Source organism: Anopheles coustani, chromosome 3, assembly GCF_943734705.1.
Source record: "Anopheles coustani chromosome 3, idAnoCousDA_361_x.2, whole genome shotgun sequence".
NCBI lineage: Eukaryota > Metazoa > Arthropoda > Insecta > Diptera > Culicidae > Anopheles > Anopheles coustani.
In genome coordinates this window covers 29,074,771-29,095,615 of record NC_071288.1, presented here as the reverse complement: position 1 = coordinate 29,095,615, position 20,845 = coordinate 29,074,771, and the positions used below count along the sequence as shown (strand labels likewise).

Sequence of the window (20,845 nt, the reverse complement as noted above, 5' to 3'; positions counted from 1 at the left end):
AGTTACTACTTGCCCAGTTTCGGTGCACTTGCCGTTGAATTCGTGCATCTAAAAACTACGATGGAATGCAGCAAAGTGCAAATGGAATAATACGCCGCCGAGCGGCCGCAGGAAAACTGGAGGTAACGGGGCAGCCAAACCTGATGTTTACACTTACTGCAGTCTGCGTGTGTGATGGATTGTGGATGCAGCATGAGAAAAAAGAAAGATGCAATTTTGATTTTTCTCCTACAAGAAACACGTTGTTTAAGGTACTGGACAAAATTTATTTGAGAAATTACACAATTTCTCGCTTTTGGCAAAAAGGGTTGAGCAGTCCAATAAGTATTTACAAGTGTTTCAAATTTAAAAGAACTACGAATCACTTTGAAATAACCCGTATCGCAGTTTAACTATTTTAAACCGTTTGTACGAGGTCGAGTTCGTCGCTTACACCTCACGGTTTCTGGAGACTTGTTTCTTCGCAATTGTCGCGTGAGGAAGACGACATAAAAACATGATCAGATGCATACCTACACACATACACATAAGCGCAGGCCCATCCAAACACGTGTGCAGATATGTTCCGCATTAGATCCCGTACCGGTGTGGGTACAGGGAAGCTCCAGCACGGTGGAATCGTCGCCTGAGGAGGGGGGGGGGGAGTTTTCTTCATTTGCCCGCCGCATTCCTCCGCTTCCTACACATCCCTAGGCTGAAGCGTTAGCGCCGGCTCCCTTCCACGCGCCAAAGCAAAGCGGCCGACGCAACAACATCAGCGTGCAGAAGCGTTTGCGTGCGCCGCTAGAGGTTCGCAGTTTGATCGCGTCCAGCAGCGAAACAACATCGCGTCGCCTTTTCTGCCATTGAAGTGCCCTGAAGTGGTGGCGTCTTGCGCTGCCCTGCGGTCGTTGCAGTGTGCGATCGGTTTTGGAAGCCCGTAAGTCGAGGGCCCGGGGGGGATTGGTTACGGGACGGGATGGATTGGCGGGTCACCGGAGCGTGGAGAAAAACCCACCGGGCGATACAGTGTGAACAGTGAGAAGAAGCGGAAGAAGGCAACCACCACAGCTAAGTTGGCGAAAATGCATCGCCCGGATCGTGCCCGTTTCTATACTTTCTCCGTGCGCTGCACTCACGGGCTGGGAAGTGCAACAATCTGGTGCAGCAAATCGGTGCAGTGCTAAACAATGCGGGCGGACTATGGACAATTTTCGTTTGTTACGGATGCCAAAAGTTCCCAAAAGTGTGTGAAAAACATTATAAACAATAAGTACAAGAAAAGGCTCGCAAATTGTGTGTATTGTTGCCCAAAAATCGTTCAATCATTCTCATGGTGTCAAAATTCAAAAGTGAATGTTACTTACCGAACTACCTTGAACAGATGAAACGGACAAGTTTTACTTAAGTTTGTCGACCATCTTAAATCTATTTTCGTCAAAAAAATGCATGCCAAGGAAAGAGCTGCGAATGTGAAGTGAATGTACTGTTGTCGTAAATTGATTATAAACTTTCCTACCAAGAGCAAGAAATAGCTGTACAGTAAACCAACGGCTTTCGCTTTCGAATGGTCGCCACGCTTCCGAAAGAGTCGCCTTTCTTTCTATAGCTTCAAACTGATAAAATATTTAACATTCTTATCGTGGCATAACTATACGTAGTTTCGTCACAAGCTTAAACAAAGCTATTTAATAAGCATTAGAGTAATGTTCCAATTTCTTGTGTGTGTTGAATACTTAATAGCATCCACGTTAAACTGTAATAGTTTAAAATTCATTGTACCTTTTAATCCCCGATGCAATACAGTTAGATGTTGCAAGAGTTGCCCGTAATGGGGTAAATTTTCGCATTTGCAACAACGAATTCCATATTCTCCAATTCCAAACATGCATTCCTTTTGTGCATCTCTTCTCTGTTGGCCGCTCTGCAATATCGTTTCCCAATGGTGTTAATCCACCTGTTTGTATGCACAAGCCACAGTCTGACACAACAAAGTAATATCATCTCGAGTCCAATTAACGAAACACAAAGTATTAATCTTTAATTGTGCTGCACCACATAGACTTCCCACCGATAGAGTGTTGCGAATACATGGCAGCTCTGGTGAAACCCACGATAAGATTACTACACTTCACCAGGCAGCTCGGGTGGTAGATAATTATCACTTGCTGGTGGGTGTGAAGGGGGATTCTTTCTCTATAATCTTCCAATCAAATTCCCCTTGCGAACGATCCTTATACCGCGTCGTTAGCGCTAATTGGAACGACAATAGTTTAGCGGTGGATTACTTCCCGTACTGATTAGAAATGGAAGGATTCAGAACGTAAATCATTAAGCAAAGGTTGAAATAGTTGTTTTTGTTCACCACTGATGTGGAAAATTATAAATTTTATTGAGTGATGTTTTTGTTTTGACTGTTATCACTGTAAATAACTGTAAATCAAAAAATGACAGTTTGAATCAGAAATTAAGCAAGCAAGAATAAGCAAGCAATAAGCAATAAGAATGTAAAGGAAAAACTTAAACAAAGCAAGAAAAATATGACTCGGGTGTCTCAAGCTACGGTTTTGTCTGCTATGAAAAGAAAAAAGTACCTTGTAAATCGTTCTTTACCCAATCTTCACCTACACAACCCTTCCGTAAGGGGAAACACGCGATGAAACATCGCAAAAATAAACCGAACGATCACAACCGGTACTGGGCTCGATCGGAAAACCTTGAGGAGACGAAACACAAAAAAGGAGGCTCCACAGGGCGTACGGTTTATCGGGCCGACCTTGTCGATCTTGACCAGCAAACAAAAGGGGTTGTCCGTTCGGGCGATTATGCAGCCGGTCGCGATCGCGATGCAACGATGCAACGGCAGCGCAGTAGTTGCTAACCTTGTTCTGGGTTTGTTTACGTCGAAAGTCTTGGCGCGGGGCGTTCCAAGACGTTGCATACAGAGTTTTTGCTGTTGTTCCTTTTCTTTTGGCTTGATTTCCAGTCTTGCAGTGATGCAATTTCTCTTTCACATACATACGCACGATCCTGTGCACTTGCAACTTCATGCTGCTCGCCTTATCGCGAATGTGGGTCAATGTTGAAAAGGTTCACGTGCAATTGGTGATGTTTTCCTTTTCTGACCGCTATGGTTTTGAAACACAAAGGGACTAGAATCGATTTATAAACAATTGTTGATCAATGCAATGTTTCTATTGCCAGTCCAATACTTTCATTAACAATTTATACATATTGCTATTCGTCTTGAATTTAATTCCCATATAAACTTCTCTGCCAATCTCTTCTACCATTTTTAATTCAGTACAATTATTCTAAACTCTCCTTGACACTTTGCTACTTGTAAGATAATTACCTATCACTGCAGCTCAATCTCACGTGTCCAGGGCTTTATCAAGAGCAACTGGTTCTAGCAAATGCAGCGTTATATTCTGTCGGCCACTTCCCGTAATTACCATCAAACCCGCTATTATCTGAACCTGTTTGGTGTACTCGATTTACCAGCATGTATTTTTTGCAGGCTTTTGAACATGGCTCTTACCAATCTAATGGCGTACTTAGAACGATCTCAATATTGTTCCTCTCCTGTGGGGAGCGTGTGACCTGAGATCAAGGTTGTAATTTGACTTGCACCTTACGGTCCGGGGGTCTGCGTACAGCGCGTATCGACCATTACCGTCGATCTTCGGATGAGGGATATCGGCTCGAGAAGGCATCGATTTGCGTCAATCGAGCGAGTGAGCTGTAATGCGCGTGGAAGCTGTTCAGCATTCACAATGACCGCTTGGGTTGGGCGCGTCATGGCTGTGCTTTAGTGCTGTTTGCTGGATGGTTGATTCAAGATGAAAGCAACTCTCGGCGACGCATATTTTATGATGCTCAAATACTCGGTTACGTAATCCTAATGAAACGGAGACGGGCAAACAAAATGTTAGAAATTCTGTAGACATCTTCATCTATTCCTGGGAGCTTTGGAGAGCAACCCTACTTCACGAAGACTTCAGAGGCAAAGCAAAACTAAAAATCACAAAAAAATCAAAAAGAGACGTATGGTTATGTCTTTGTCGATCGCCCTTAATCGGGCCATTTATCTCTGTCCGCGATATAGGGGCTTTCTGCGTCACTACTTTTATCGCGATATAGGAGACGACACTGTCGGGAAGCAAGCCGAGATGACCATCGGTGGCCGATGACTCGGGACTTTGCCTAACACTGGATGCCGAAAGCATGTGGAAAGTGGTGCATTCGTGCGTTGCATAACTCTCGTTAACACCTTTTTTCCCTACCAAAGCCATTCATCGCATAGCTTTCGGGGTCGGCAATGAGTGGAAAGGGGGTGGGGGGAGGGTCACGGGAGGGGTGAAGTATGAAGTAAGAAAAATGAACACGGAACAATTTGAACGCGTACTCCGCGAGCGCCATGACGGCCGCTGGTAAGCATAAGCCGCTGAAACATTAATTTTTGGGTCAACAAAGAGTACAGTTTCATTCATTCGCTTCTCTCCTCGTTTTTTTTTGCTGTTGCTTTGGCCAGATGAAAACGATGTTGAGGATGAATTCGGTCACATAATCTTCACCAACGGTGGCAAAACCGCGAGCCTCTGTCCGTGTACCGGCGGAGAAGTACGTTCAATCATCGTAACATGAACGGAGTTTGTTGAGGAGGGGATTTTCGATGTTTCAATCGATATTTGTAGACATTCTCGTGTGAAGCAAGATGTAACGGGCATTGGTTTTATTCATTTTGGAAACCATTTGTTTCTCGTCTAAGGTTGAGGCTGTTTTCGGTTTCCTATAAAGCAGCATTATTTTTATCTTTTTACCTCTTAAGTTAATTGCTGAGGATTATTCTTGGCATATAAGACAGTATAGACGCGGAAGGTAATTTTTTACGTTAGTTGAGCATTTGAATGCTCAGAATTGGGAGAAAAAAAATGTAAACCTGTTTTCTACAAGTTTAGCGCCAGGTCTTGGACGGCGTCGAGATTTACAAAAAGTTTAGTAAGTGCTTGCTGGTATGATTTGCATGAACTCAGTTTCAGTTAAATTATCCTCGTCAAAGACGTCACATGCTCGTAGGAGGGGGCTCGACGGTGTTATCGACGGATCCGTGTTGTCTCTTAGGGTTCAAGAGTTGTTCGCATAAAGGTAGCCATTACGCAGATGGCTCACGGTACGTGCAACTACAGTTGTGCCATCCCCCACCAAACGTGAAAAGCCACCCGGGGCTACGCTGGGGAGTTTTTGTAGCGTGGCGTGCACCATCTCTCCCAAAACCATCATGCAAGTACCCCGAGCGTACGGGTTAGTGCTGTAGTGCCCCCTTCCCTGTCTTGGCTGACAATCGCCTCGCAGACACATTCCGGTGTTGGCGCTGGAGATGAAGAGAAATGGAAAGTTTGACTGTTGCCACTCCGGCGTACGCAAGGTAATAATGAAAGTAACACTTATGGAAATTATGCAAAGGCTTACCTGCTGCTTCGTTGTCTTACACCCCATTCGCCCGACGAGACGAATCTGAACAGCTGCTGGGGGCTGCCTTATGCCATTCCGTTGCCAAACAGGTTGCTGGTGAGGTCATAACGTTCGTCTCGCGGATCCGATTCGCCAGCGACCTTCGCCAACGGAAGGTTGTTAATTTTTTAGTCAACAAACATAGGGGCTCGTTTTTACCTTTGTTGGCAGTGCAGATCTTCAGCCCATCTTTCGAACGGCACGTCCAAAACGGATGCAAATCTATTGCCTAACTGTGCCGGTTCGTCTGCATTGTCTTATTTCGTGCTATGCTAACTTTCTGTGCGACAACCGTGAGATTAATATGCTTTTGGAAACAAACATTTGTGTTGCAAAATTTGACGCCATGGAATGTTTGCCGGGGAAACATTTGGCTTCTTGGTAGTGGTCAGCTGGCAACATTACCGAAGGCTGCGAAGGCTGTTTCCAAATTTGTTCTCACAACGTTTTGCACCGCCCAAAAAAATGTTCGTTAGCTTCCAACCCTAAACAACCGGTTTGAATCGGCTCGAACGGTCCGATAGGTCTGCTAATGGTTTCTTGGAAGGTCCGGGGGGTCATGCTTAAGGGCCGGTTAATGGTAAAGGATGAGCATATGCTTGGAGCGTGGAACAGGTTGAGTTGGGTGGACGCACTGTAAAAGATCTCGCATACAGTCTCAGGGGAGTCGCATTTAGGAAACTTCCATGTGGTTTTTTAATACGTAAAATTATAGCAAATTCTCGAGAATGTTCAGAAACCCCTCATACGCATATCAGGCAGGGCTTGTGTGTCCTTGAGAGTTTCAACTTCCACGCCCAAGAACTCGCATTTCTGAGAGGTCCGACGCTTTCGAGTAGGTTCTCCGCAATTTCGAAAAAAATTAATATTCAACCTTCGGGTGTAAAGACACTTGCCCGCTGTTGACGCATTCCTTCGGACTCGAGTGGCTCGTGAAGTACGCCGAACCTCGCCGGCGCTGGAAGCAGATCGAATGCAAACAAAATCGAAATAACATAATCCAACGCCGGGCGACGACAACGAGCTCGACCTTCCGACTACGACACGCCTGCGTGAGCTCTCGATGGTCAAGGCTGGCCGCGGTGTGTCGCTGGGGTTTTATTTTGGTCCATCGTTGGACGACAAAGAAAACCGAACGGTGACCGTGGTGACTTCGAAAAACGCCGTCGGTTTATGGTGGGGATTCCGCTTGATTCGCCGGTCAATAGCCTCACAGGCTGGGCGTGTGAGAATTGGAATTTATCAGGCCACCGGCTAATGGCACGGTTTTTCCCATAAACAAAACAACGGAATTAGGCGGTCCAAAGGATCTTGATAGTACGGTATGATTTATGTTTCGGTAAAGGTTGGTGCGGGGAAGTCATGCAACATGTTGGGAAAAGATTAGTTACTGCAATAAACAAAAGTAATTGGGTTCAATATGGCCAACCGTTTGGTTTATTTCGCAGTTGGTAGAGTAGTAGTATCAAAACTAGAAATTACCGTATGCGTGATAATATTTGCACAAGCGTTTATAATGTCGCTTTTATAACCCGGTCGCCCTTATCTCGTCATTTCCTGATCGAGGCTTGACAGATGTCAATTGTCATCTGTCACTGCAGTGGCTCCAGCGGAGCTTCACAATCTACTATACACCTCCACAGTTACATTTTAACCCTTTCACGACCGTAAGCTATTCAACCCTAAAATTGGCAATACAACAGAATATTTTGGCTATTTGGGGTGTAAAATAAGAGAATATCACCAGAAAACCCTAGCAGTATGAGTAGGTTTTTTACAATTTCATGGGAAATATTTTACCCTATAAACCATAAAAGTAAATAAATGACCAGTATAATTATGATATCGGAATTTCTTTTATTTGCTTTCCACTACAAATTACATGATAAAAATTCTAAAAAACAGATCTTAGCCGTTTCTATGAAAAAAATAATAAATTCATCAACTTGCCAAATACTAAGTTTTTGTTGTTGGTTGAACGCACGAATGTTTTGGTTTTTGGGCAATTAATTTTAATAGTTCTTTTTTGTTTATTCGTTCAGAAAGACATTTGAGGCCTTTGACATAATGTTTTCTTTGATGTTTCGTTTCAAAAGTATCGTTTTGATAATAGTTGAACAAACAGTAACGAGTTTTGTAGATGGGAAAAATATTTCCCTTGGTCGTGAAAGGGTTAAGGACCTGTTGTACGTTTCGTTTAAAACTGTGAGACGCATCTCGCATCGGAACAAAATAGAAATTTCCAAAAACAAAATCGTAGAAATTTGTTTGAATCTTTACATCACTGAATGATGCAAATATTATCACGCATACGGTACATAAATTTGAGGCTTTCACAGCCTTTTGCCTTTGTTAGATATGAAAGTTATTCTTCTAATTAGTAAGCAGTTACACGCAATTTTTCCAACGCCCTTGTTCCCGCGATTGATTCGTCCGTTTCACGTACGTATTGGTTCAGCGAAGGTTAAGGGTTACGGTAGTGTTTCATTAAGCTAACCACAGTCAACAGTACATCGCGGATGGATTATGCAAACCATTTAGTATACCAAGTGTATCCCGGCCGGCAGTTCGTGACCGGTATAAATTTCCGACCTTCGAAACGGTCGCCAATATTTATAGACAACTACATGCAGACACCCGGCGGTGGTAATAATGTTTCTGTAACGTTCATTTCATTTCCATGTTTCCCTCCGCTCCCTCTTTTTTCACCCCCTTTCCACCGCGTCCGACAGTGAAAGTTAATCGCCGGCGAACTGTCCCCGGCACGGCATCGGCCCAACCAAACCCAGTCGTCCAAGTGTCGGAAGCGACCGATTTCATTGCATTTGGCATCGCCGGCAGCCAGTTCAGTTTAGTGGTGGAACGCGCCGTCCCCCGAGTGCCAAACAGCAGTGCGATGACCACCCTGTCGCATCCGTTCAAAGACAGCCCGGAGCCGCTGGAAGTGCCCAAGGAGCACGTGGCCAACGTGGACACCCTGTTCGAGTGGTAAGCTGGGGGAGGGGTGGTGGTTGGTAGAAAAGTGTAACGATAAAAAAAAGGAAAAAAAGGTGCCATTCTCACATCACTCCGCCGCTGCGATGGTGGTGCATGGGATTTTTCTCTCCACCAAATGACTTCATTTGCCTGATTAAATACGGAATACGTAAGCAGATTGGAACCTTTACAAGAGCGCCACTGAGTATTGGGTCGCCTCATGAATCGCTCAGCGTTTTGGGGTTTGAATTTTTCCCAAAAACCCTCCCGGAACGAAGATCGATACGGGGTGGACGGGATTTTGCATTCGCAATTCTCGCGAGGCCGTGCACCCTTTTGGCCGCTGTCGAGGCCGTTGAATTATTCAAATTGCGAACCAGACCGCGTGCGCAACGTTGTTTAATGCGAATGTGTGTGTTTATGTGTGTGTGTTTCCGCTTAGCGGATTTAGGATGGCCTTGTTTTGGGATCCGACCATTGGGACGGGTTCCATTGTGTCGCGCGGTTGACACATGTTTTCCATAAACTGTGAACGTGAACCGTTTACACAGTAAGTAATGCAAGTCAATGAATAAAGATAATAAAAAGTGGTTGGAGAAAAACTATTACCGAAAAGACACATGGTAGAATAAAAGTTAAAAAAAAATACATAAAAAAGGTTTAAAGTAAAAGAAGAACACACAGTAGAATAAAAGGATGAAAAAAAATAGATCAAAAAATCTTCTGGCCTTCGATAAAAGATTGGTCCCAAATAATGACCGATCTAATTTTAATCATAGTATAAAATCTCTTTGGCAAAGACATTAAAAGTTGAGTGAATTAATCAACGAACCTTTTACTTTTCTTATTCGAAGGATTAAAGAACAACCCCGGTTTCCGGCGTTCTCGAAAAACCATGCCCACCTGTTTCTGCACGCGTGCCTCTGGAACGTGGAGGACGCGAAGAAGGCGCTCCAGAAGTACTCACAGATCCACGCCAACTCGCCGGAGATCTTCGACAATCGGGACATCATGAGCGCCGGCGTGCAGATGACGCTGAACGCCACGTAAGTGTCTAAGCTGCTGCCAACTGGACACCATTTTTAATCCTTTTCTTTGACGCATAAATCTCTCACAGACACATGGTGGCGCTTCCACGGACCACTCCGGAGGGCTATCGGCTGCTGTACTACCGCCTGTCCGACACCGACCCGTCGAAGATGAACTTTGCCGAGGCGGTCAAGTCGTTCTGCATGTTCAACGACGCGCAGATCAGCGTGGACGGCATCATGGAGGGCTACATCGTCATCTTCGACATGAAGGGCGTCCGGCTGGGGCACCTGGCGCGCGTCCAGTTCGGGCCGCTGCGCGTGTTCATGAGCTACATCCAGGACGCGCATCCGGTGCGGCTGAAGAAGATCTACATCGTGCACACGGCCTCGTTCATCAACCAGGTGATGGCGCTGGTGAAGCCGCTCATCCGGTCGGAGCTGCTGGGGCTGCTGCAGTTCACCGCCACCGGACCGGAGGAGATCGTCGGCGTGGACTACCTGCCTAAGGTACGACCCGAGCGACTTCCCCTGGGTTTTGTCTACATAACCTCCCTTTTCCCTTCTTTCGACAGGACTTTGGAGGTCCGTTCGAGGAGGTGGCCACGATGCACGCCGACCAGAAGAAGCGCCTCGAGACGGAGTACCGCGACTGGCTGATGGACTCCGGTGCGCTGAAGGAGGCGCCCAAGCAGAAGAACGGCAGCACCAGTGCCAGCTCGGTCAAGCCACCGGTGAAGGCATTTCGGGGGTTGGAGATCGACTAGAGTCCGTGAGGAGTTCGGGAACAACAGGGCGCTACGAGTGATATTATTGCGCTTAGGTGGACCTACGAACGGAACCATCATTCGTCGACGTGGAGCGGGGAAAGGGGAACTTTGTGGACTTTGTAAAACTGACGCAACGGTGTGAGCGTTTGGATTTTTGTTTTCTCTTTCATCGGTTTGCAGTGGTTGTGCAAGATGTGTATGGCTTTGCATCAGTTTGCTATTTTAATCGCTAGCGTGTAAGGAAGGTTTGTCATATTTTTACATTTGTGTTTTTCTTCGATTTGTTGCTCGAACGCAATCTCTGAGCCGTATCGGAACCACGTTCTAGTTGGAATTGTAAATAAAGACAACAAGGCAAGAGCATCTGACCGATTGCGTTCCTGTTTGCGCCGACTATGGAGGCAGTTTAAGCGCGACGTCCAGTGTTGAGAAAGAGTCACCTGCCAAAAGAAGAATGTTATTTATTACTAGCGGTTGAGGATAGGTCAATTCCAAATAGCTTACTTAATAAAAATCCTTTTGGCTGCATTAAAAAAGCAGTGAACTTTGCAACAAATCAAATTATTAACAAACATTACAAAACGGGCCGAAGCGGGACCGGTTTGCAGGGATTATCCTTCCCCCCGAAACACCTTCACTGTGCGCGTATTATTTCCCCCCCCCCCCCCCCCCCCTGTTCCCTTTCGTCCCTGTTCCCCCTAACCAGCTCCGGGTTGTCGGTTCTGGTGGTTGGAAATTATTTGTGTTTTATCATCCCTTTCGAGGCTGGCGGACCCTGCATCAGTCTGGCCGAAAATCGCTTAACCGGCCAGAGGAAGGGGGAGGTGGGCTGAAGATGCTGTTGATTAAAAGTCTAATCGTGTTTTTCTGGGACCAACCGTCGTCGCCGTTTTTGCCCGCGCTGCGCCACCGTTTTTCGGCACGGTTTTTGGCGGTAGAGAAAAGTTTAGCGATGAAGAACGCTGGAGAAACCCGAGACAGGGAAAACCCAGCCGGCGAGTGAGGTTGGAGGGGGCAATTTGTTGCTTAAACTAAAACCCCAACCCTCGGCCGGCGGATGTGGACTTTTCGGGCTACCTTTGGGTGTGTTGTGCGTATGTACGTGTGTGTGCGTGTGTGGGAGCGTGGAGAATGGATGTTTCAAGGTTTTCGCTTGTATAATTGTGTATGGTTTTTTGCCTTCCCCCACCCTTGCCCCTTCCCTTGCCATTTGTTTCCAAACCCAGGTAAATCAAGCCGGACCTTGTCCCTCTGCGCTGGAGCGCTGGAAAAGCTCGGAAGCGGTAAACGTCCGGGCGAGGATGTGGTTCGAAGAATGAGCAACGTTCTTTTTTGTGCTTTCCAAAATACATAATTAATAATGAATTAACATTTAAGGCACACGAAGGTGGCCTTCGGTAGGGCTAATCAACTGGCCCAGACCGAGATCCAGATTTTTTGCACCGGTAGTTTGCGTAATGGAAATCCCTTAAGATTAAAACAAACAAATGAGTACGATAATCACTCCAGATTGGCTAAGCTTCAAAACCGGCTGCTGGTAAAGAACAGCTAAATAAAAAGCCGGTTGATTTTATATGATGCATGATGTCTTTCAAAACTTCAGCTTGCCATAATGTAGATAGTTTGGCAGATGTAAAGGATGTATATACATAATTAAATCAACAAACAAACATTGTACAAAATAGCTGAAAATTCCCGAACCGTTTATATTTAGTTTGGTTTTTCCAGTTTGCAATATTATTAAAAATGTTTTTCATTTCGAAATTTAAAATGTTCGAAGTATCGTGATTAATACTTTTCTATGCAAATATTTTCGTGCAACACGTAATGTGTTATATTGGTTTTTAATACTAATCAAATATTTTTTTGATAAAAAATAATAATTTCCCTATTGTAATGCTTACGGTCTATACCCGCGCCGGCTAAAAGAAAGCTTATTTTTCATTTGAAATAGTATTTTATCAGGGGCAAAATATTAGATTGTAGCACAATACTGCTTAATTGATTAGTTTGGGGAGCAACTGTTATTGGACTGTAATATTAGCAAGTTTCTCCATTGTTTATCAGTTGTTCGCGAAAGTCAAGGAAACGATCTATAGAGTGTCTGGTTGAAGTGTTCATTTTCCCCCATCTGTTTTTTACAAAATAAAATGGAATGGCTAGTCCACTGTACATGTGTTATTTATTTTTATTTAATGGTTCAAATCCTCAAGTGTAACCTGTTCACTCTAGGATAAGTAAAACTAACGCTTCACACTACGATGGCTTAGCATTAAACCATTTGCGAAAGAAGCACCCTGTTTCGGGAAGCTTCCGGCGAAGGAGCTGCACGGAGTTTTTCGCCCCTACCGCCGGGATCTCTTGCGAAAGCTTTACACTGTCGCGAGTGCCTATGTTTGGCATTCGTAGTATATGCCATCGTTATGCTGCGAGTGGCGCCTCCATTATTGTTCCGTTGCGTACGCTATGCTTTACGGGGCTTCCCATGCCCGTGTCGCGGCCACCGAAGGCAGCGTAAAGTCGGACCGAGTGCGCCGACGCACGCGTCGTCCATAGCAGCCTCGGCGAACTGCTCCACCAAAGGCAACGGTGGGAGGCGACGGAAAGCGGACGGTCAAACAGATTTGGGCCGGATTGTGCCTTCTTCCCGCTGCCGTCCTCCGATGGGTTGCATAACACCCGTTGTGACGTGCAGCCGTCTAGGGGCAACGATTTCCCCTCCCCACTCGCTCCCCCATTCGCGTGATCAAGTGCCATCTCTGGACACCAGAGGGCGCCCCGGTCGGTGGCACATTTGACACAGCCAAACAATGGTTTGCCGATGAAAGACCGAAGGAAAACTCTCGCCGACCAGCGAAATTAGGCGTCACGTTGAAAGACGCCGCTCCTGGCGGATCGATCCGGCGCTCAGACTCGCTGGTCACTCACGGCGCAAGGAAACGGCACCGACCAGAGCCGAACCGCGTCGCGACACGGCTCAGAAAGAGTTGTACAGCGACAGCGGCCAGTAGTGGTGCGTAGAGCGTGTGTCTGACCCAAATTTCGCTCCAAACGCCAGAGCGATTCCGATCCTGGCCCAGAGCTGGACCCGAGGCTGAACCCAGTGCGGAGCCGTTGGTTTGTGACATTGTTTTTTCCTTTCTTGTTTTCGTGGTGCCATGTGAGGCTGGTGTGGAAAACTACTCGAGACAAAGCGAGCGACCCGGAGCGAAAAGCGACGGAGTTTGTTAAATCAATCAATTTCTCGCATCCCCGTTCGGTGTCTTTTACGATGGAAAGGGGGAGGGGAGCGGTGATCTGGCACGAAAGTCCAGTCTACAGTTTCCCCAACGCCCCACAGTGACGGTGGACGGATTGTTTGAAAAAAAAACCCCAGCGAGCGAATCCATATTGTTAACCACGGCCGAGGGTGGAAAATCGAAACGAGCAAGAGAAAGAAATTCACCTACCGTGCAGCGCACTGTGCTCGAGACTGTGTGTATGTGTATGCCAGGGCGAGTTGTTGGAACATTTTCCAGCCAGTGTCGGTGGGAAAACTACGGCTCCTTTTCCTTCGGTGCAATTTATCACGGGAAAATCGACTCAATGGAGGCAGTTCAACTGATTCCTGTCCAACGCAGGATACGGTGCCCTTGTGTGTCCCCGTCCATTCCGTGCGCTTTTCCTGCAAAGTATCCGCACACAAGCATGACCACATGCACACACACACACACACACCCACACACCCAGACTTGACCTGTCATATAGCTCTGTGATAAGCATGAGGCTTTCGAGCTGTTTTACTTCCTTCAAGCGTGAGTCCTTTTCGTTTCCAGCAAGCAATAGAATGCTGAGGAAATTGTGCTGAAAAATTCACGTAAATTCCTCCCCTCCCCCTCCGAAAGCCTGCTTGGGTTTTTTCCTTCAGTCACACTGAAAATGGACCAAACTGCGACCGCGACAACGATGTGAGTGCGACGATGGCGGTGGAGCGCACGCGTCCTTGGGTATGGATGTGTAAGTGTTAGTGTGGGTGTGTGTGTAACACAAGGTGGAAAAGGGGGAGCACGGGTAGGATAGAAAGCTCATTGTACGCGTTCGTTTGGATCGCGTGAATATTGCGAATGGCGGTAGACCGTAGCTGGTTCAAAGAGCTCCCAAACTTCTGGTGACCGTTTAGGACCGAAGTGTGTGTGGGTGTGTGTGTTGGGTGCCCCACGTGGCAGTGTGGGTGCAGTGCGGATGCGTAAGAACTGCGTGACCACACACTGTGTGTGCGTGTGTTGGTGTGCTTCCGAGCGGATCGTCTACCAGGCGACCAGCAAGCAAAGGCAGGAAAACTCATCGCCAACTGGCAAGCGGATGATAAGCAAACCTTCCTCGAGCAAGGGCGGGGGGAAAAGCGAAGCCCAACAATGGGGTGATGCAAGAACGCGACGGACAGTGACACCACCAGTGGTGCGGGAAAACCCGGACAGCGCTTTGTGTCGGTTGTGACGGTCCCGTTTGAGGCAGTTCGGGAAAGCAACAGAAGCATTCATCCGTAGCGAGCCAGCATCGTTTGGAGTGTGGTGACGTAAAACTGCAACCTCGGCCGAGCCAGCCAGTGGAAAATCGGTTGCGGGAAAACGCAACAAAAAAACGGAACAAAAAAGCAAACACCAATCCAGTGTGGTTACGAATGCTCCACACAATCACAACCGGAGTCGAATAGTGTGCCACGGAAAAACCACTACATAAATTTCCACGAAAACCTATCGCTTGCTACGATGGATTGTGTTTTTTCCCTCCTCTTTTACGTTACGACCTGAACAGTGAAAACGGAGAAAAAGTGTTTTACGAGGCTTTTCCGAGTGTTCCATTCCGAAACGGTGCAACGATTATCTTCACCTCTTCCTAGATCCAAAAACCAATGAACAGTGGGATGGTAGGGGGGATGAGTGGGGGTGCCGAATGCATCGGAAAAACTCATCCACCAGTGCCATTTCTGCGCTCACCGGATCGGTGCCAATGGGAAAGATGATACCGTTGGTTTTGATCCCACTCCGGAAAGTTATAAATCTTGCCACAAAATGGCGATGGTGAAGTGAAGCACGGCGAAGGAAAACGAGTGTCCACGAACAAAACTGAACAAGAAAAAACAAGATGGTGAAAAGAGAAGCAGCAAGCAACCACGGATTGCAAAAATTCATACACTCTTTCATTGCAGTTAGTTCCCGGAATGGACGAAATAAAAGTTAATTAAAAGTTTTCCATTCCCCACTGATTTGTTGCACAGGGCTTTTTTTCGGGCATACTTTTAAGTGGCGTTGATGGAGTTTTTAGGTGTTTCTCACTGAGCCTTTTGGGCTTTCCTTGTTCATAAAACCATGAATCATTAAAGCAGATGAAAAACACGTTAGATATTGGTAAATTAATTGCACAATTGGTGTACAACTAGTACGGTTCGATGCCGATATCCAGATTACAATGGAGCTCAAATTTAAAATAGTGATAAATGAATGGATTTTTTCTACTTCAAGAATGAATGGACTTTTTCTTCTTCTACTACAAAGAATCCGCAAGGTTATATTTCCTATAATACTTGCTTTCCACTCCATTACGTTTTCGAACCTCTCAACGTTTTTCTTTAAGTCATCTCGTGCAACAGCATTATCAACTCAAATATGTACTTTATCGTTTTGCAGGGATGCCGGTGCACAAGGAAAGTGTGCCCGATAGGTGTGAGTGAAAATTAAAATAAACCACGCACCCCGAAAAGAAAAGTGTACATCGAAATCGTTCCCCACCGGGAGTGCGATTTTGCACGAGGGAAAGAAAGAAAGTCGTCGCGAGCAGCGAAGCGAATCGTGACCGCTTGTGAATGTTTTAGTGTCACGAAGCACGGGAAAAGCCAATCGTTGCCAGCGCAGCATCAAGCAGCAAAAGTTTTCCCAAAAGGAAAGGACGATGGATGCCGGGCTGCATTTGTGAGTGAAGGAGAACGCGAGTGTGAGAGAAAGAAAGAGAGAGTGAGAGAGAGAGAGGGGTGAGATAGCGACGATTCTGGAGGTGTTGCTTGCTGGCGTTATTCCTTGTGTTTGTGCCTATCACCGTGGTGTTGTGTGTGGCTGTGTGTCTGTGTGTGTGTATGCGTACGTAAGAAGGTTTGAGTACAGTAAGGGAACAAACACAAAACAAGTGCCCTCGAGGGTGGAAGCGCAGCGCTAGAGCGAGTTCAGTACGCGTCTGCAATCTGCCGGATACTGAGTACTCGCTGGTCAGGAAACACTCTTCATCAAACCCGTCACCCGGCCAGGCGTTGTGTGTGTGTGTGTGTGCGCGCGCGTGTATGCGGCGGCTGAAGTGTGTGCCTTTCCCGTGAGGAAAAGCGACCCGAGCATCCAGCGTCGTCCTGCGGCCCAGCGTGCAGCTGCAACAGGACCTCGCGCGAACGGCTGGTAGCACTCCAGAGAATGGCCACGAGACACTCTCGCTGAACTTGGAGCAATTTGGGACGCAGTGCAAATCAATCAGGTTAGTAGTGGGGGGGGGGGGGGGGCATGTTCTGCCGTGACTTTCGAGCAACGCCAGCCCACGTGCCTCACGTGATGCCCATCAGCGCTCTCCATAAATTCGTGCGATGATTGCAGATATTCATTCGAATTAACTACCCTTCAACTGGTTCTCGTCCTTTCGGGTTCTGAAAATAATCAACGCTGACAAAAAATACCAACAAAGGCAACGGGTGATAACGGTTCGAGCACGAGCACGGTCCGACGCATTACAGTCCTGCGTGCGTTCTCGCATCGTCTCGACGACGGGCACGACGACAATGACGACCCCATTTGCATGTTGCAGCTGCACCCCATTAATTTTGCACACTATCACCCCAAAAGCTGTCACACTCGCCGTCCATTCGTTACTCCCAACCCCATCCTGGCAGGATTCGGCATCGGGGAAAACCGAGCTTGGCTCCGGTGCCGTGACTATTAGGCGTGTAATTTATGTGCTGGTGAAATTTATGTCCAGTGCGCTGGAAATTAAACTCGGCCAACATACATACATACGTACCCACACACACACAAGACAGTGTGAGATATGATGATGGGTAAGGCATTGCGTGTTCGTGGGTTGGCGAAGGGAGCTGGGCGGATGATCCTTATCGGTACTGAAAATTAAAAAAAAGAAACAATGTGAGGGTTGGTGGGAAATATGTTTTCAAATCTGCCACAGACCATTCTATCATGTAGCATGAGTGAGGTGGTTTTTTTTCAATCTATTGATGATTTACTCACCGTGTCATTAATGGCGATGGACAGGAAATCGCACTTTTCAAGCAACATTGTAACAATCACCCGCTCCTTGCCGTTAATCAATTATTTTAATTACACCACAATAAACACGTTATTTAAATCTCCATTACGCGCAACAGTGTGCGATACGCTCGATGTATGGTGTGGTGGAAGGGGACGAGCCTTTTCCGTGGTTGGAGTGGCATGTTGCCCGTTTGGTGACGATGAATATTTTTTTACAACATTTGAATGACAGTATGGCACAATAGTCCTTTTAAAACCTGACTTGCAATGTTAGGTTATGTTGACTGAGTAACGAGTTGGAGGGGGCTCGTTTTTTTTCTTTCAAGACACGCACTTCCAACTGTCCATGGTGGTGTTTTGAAACTTTTTGATTCGGGTCGTACCAAAACAGCCACCTTTGAAGCGTTTTCGTATGTAGCGAAACTTCTTCTATTATCTTCAAGCTGGCTGAATCATTGTTCGTCGCTATAGTAGTTTGGCGAAAGGATTCTGAGAACGGTTTCGGATTGCTCTCCCTGCGGGGTGGGCACTTAACCGTGTGTTCATTCAATTTTACCGCATTAAACTTTACCCCGCTCCCCTTAAAGAAGTTTGCGCCCGAGGCTGGAAAAGTTGCACACCGTTCCGCGATGCGATGGAGGCGCCTGGTGGTGGGACGATGGAGGCGCCCGGTGGTGCGCTCTCGTGCGCAGTTTCGCTAATCGCTGTCAAGTTCGCTGGAACAAAACCATCTGTCAAAAAGTTGTATCATCAATCTCGCATCGAGCTTAGGTGCGTCCGGTCGGTGTCAGGGAGCTGGAGGAAACGCCAACCGGAAGGCACAACCTCGGCTCCACTCGAGGTGAAAATCAATTAAATCTCTTCTCATGCCCATCCAACGCGGGTGTCAACTATTCCAAATGCTCGAGCTGCGATGCACACGATGTTTGAGCTTCTTTCAGTCGCTCGAGAGATGGTGGTGCACGAGACGAGCACTTTACTTCTTGGCAATTGGCAAGGGAAAGCTCTCGCTGTTTAGCGTCGAAAGTTGAATGAAAAGCTCCCGCACGAGACGAACGAGTGAGTAGGTACATGGAGCAGGCCGGAGGGTGGATGCACGAGGGCGCGTGCAGAGTTCAAGTGGACGGATGGTTTGTAGTTTGGCAGCGGTGGTGGGGCGCCCTCAACTATCCGAAGCTAGTGAGTGCCTGCTTGGATCTCACTGGTGAAGCTTTCCAGCAGCTTCAGACGTTTGATAGGACGAGAAACCGTGTGTCGTGCCATCTCTATCCCTCCTTTGCTGGGGGATATATTTTCTCTTCCTATCTCACGGTTTCGCACGAAGCACGATTGTTTGCGTGTGGGTTAGGGAAGTTTCTTCTTCTGTGGTCGTTAGACGGTGTCCAAGCCTTCAGTCGTAGCGCCGTTTGGCGTGTGGTTAGTTACTATCTGCTGCCAGAGTCCTCCGACACACGACCAGACCAGGTCCGTTCCGTACCGGGAAAGGCAATCGTCCCGTCCGGGTTTGGCCGATGATTTCCGGCACAAGGGAAGGCCACCCTCGGCTATCAGGTGACACAGGATGGGCTCAGGTGTCGTCGGGAAGGGCTCACAGTGAAAACGGCTCGTGTGTTGACCGGGTGCTTTGTTGTTCGGCGCCTTCATTCATCGTTCGTCTAAGCAGAGTGTTTTTGTTCGTGGTTGGTTACTTCAACACTTTACCTTACTGTGATACACCTGACCCAAGGGACCCTCCGTCCGCACACAAACACACATATTAAAAAGATGGGATGCACCGTTTGCCCTATTCTCTGTAGTCCGAAAGTGGAGTGAAAACTTTCTTCTCACTGTCGCCACGAAAACCTCATCGAAGCAGGCATAATTCTTCTAAATCGGTAAATAAACATCCTGTTGAAGGCAGGTTCAGCTAAATACAGCACTTGAAAAATCAAACGAATGCTAGAACAACCCGTATCAACATCAGCATCAGCAGCAGCAGCAGCAGGTGACCACCGTTCATCGTGCGCCATCTTGAATTTTCCATACGTCATACTTCACGTGCGTGCAACAAGGGAGGAGAGATTGTTAGAAAAGGTGGCAAAAGGAGGGAAAAAAGAGACAGCCAAAAGATAGATAGAGAAAGAGAGAGGGAGAGAGAAAGTGTGTGTGTGTAAGTGTACACAACGAAGGGTCTGCTGGTAAGGCGATCTTCCTTTGCGGTACCAAAAGCGCTCACGTGAGAGCTTTCCCGATGCGAGCGCGAGCGTGACGGAAAGCTTATGAAGTGCTGTGTACGGAAAACCCTACAAAACGTCGTTTAGTTTTCCACGGCATACCCGTAAACGAACGTATCGCGCCGTGTGACATGCTTGGCGTTTGAGAAAGTTGCTTCTAACTCGGTCCAAGTGAAAAGGAAGGAAAAAACACGAGACAATGGTCCACCACACGGTACCGACGAGCGAGAAAGCGAGCGTGGAAAATTGGTGTGAAACTGGATATTCTGCGTGTGATGGGTCGGTGTTGCGGCGTGTGTGTTTTCCAATCTCCAACACCCCGTGAGCAGAGCGTCAACCGTGCGAGAGCGACGGACTAGCGAACGAAAGAGTCAAGCGTGTTTACGAGGGCATAGAATCGTCTCGCGGACGCTGAGAGAACGTTTTCCCGAGCACGAGAACGTTGCAAAGGATCCTTTCCCGTGCTGAAGCTTATCGTCAAAGGTAGAAGTGAACGAATAATAATAACAACAAAGTATACCTGCAAGCGGAAAAGCAAAGGAAAATACAAAGTTGATTCAGGTGAGTCGGTTCGTGGCTCGAGGCGGGAAGACTCTGATGAATAGGAGGTCCTTCGGTGCGCTCTCGACGGGCTTTTGTGGTTTCGCTCCCAGAAGAGCCTCATTTAACCTCTTGATCCACCCTCGCTCGTCCCACCGGCGGCTTTCGGGACCTAGCCCGCCCCTCCCACCATGGTTGAGGGCAGTTGGGAAATCGAAACACAGTAAAGTAAACAAATATTATTAGGCAAAGCATTCTTTGCTCGTTGGGCAACCGAACGTCGTCGGGTGGAAACGAATAATAAGAGAACCTTTCATTTTGTTGAGCACCTCGGTTGGGTGGGGAAGGGTAATGGGGATGGTGGTTTCTTATCGTTCCATTTTTATATTTATTCTTTTTACGCCAAGAAAGCTCGCTAGGCTTGTGGTTAACTTTTGGCCTTTCCACTATGCCGCACTGGAGAGGATAATAGAAATGTAAGCTGAAAGTAAACATGGGAAAACATGATAAAAGTACGAAGAGTGGACGTTTTCGGTCAGCCAGTTTGC

General features: G+C 47.1%; 2 protein-coding genes across 2 annotated transcripts in view; both read left to right on the top strand.

Moving 5' to 3' along the window:
* LOC131258941 (vacuolar protein sorting-associated protein 37B) overlaps positions 1-20,845 on the top strand; it is a 492,072-nt gene that overhangs the window by 10,815 nt on the left and 460,412 nt on the right. The gene's annotated exons all lie outside the window — the stretch shown is intronic.
* On the top strand, positions 8,390-10,753 carry LOC131258932 (alpha-tocopherol transfer protein-like). Its single transcript, XM_058260333.1, has 4 exons — positions 8,390-8,481; positions 9,324-9,515; positions 9,587-10,007; positions 10,073-10,753. Exons 1-4 carry the CDS (start codon positions 8,390-8,392, stop codon positions 10,262-10,264), a joined length of 897 nt encoding a protein of 298 aa, XP_058116316.1. The 3' UTR covers positions 10,265-10,753.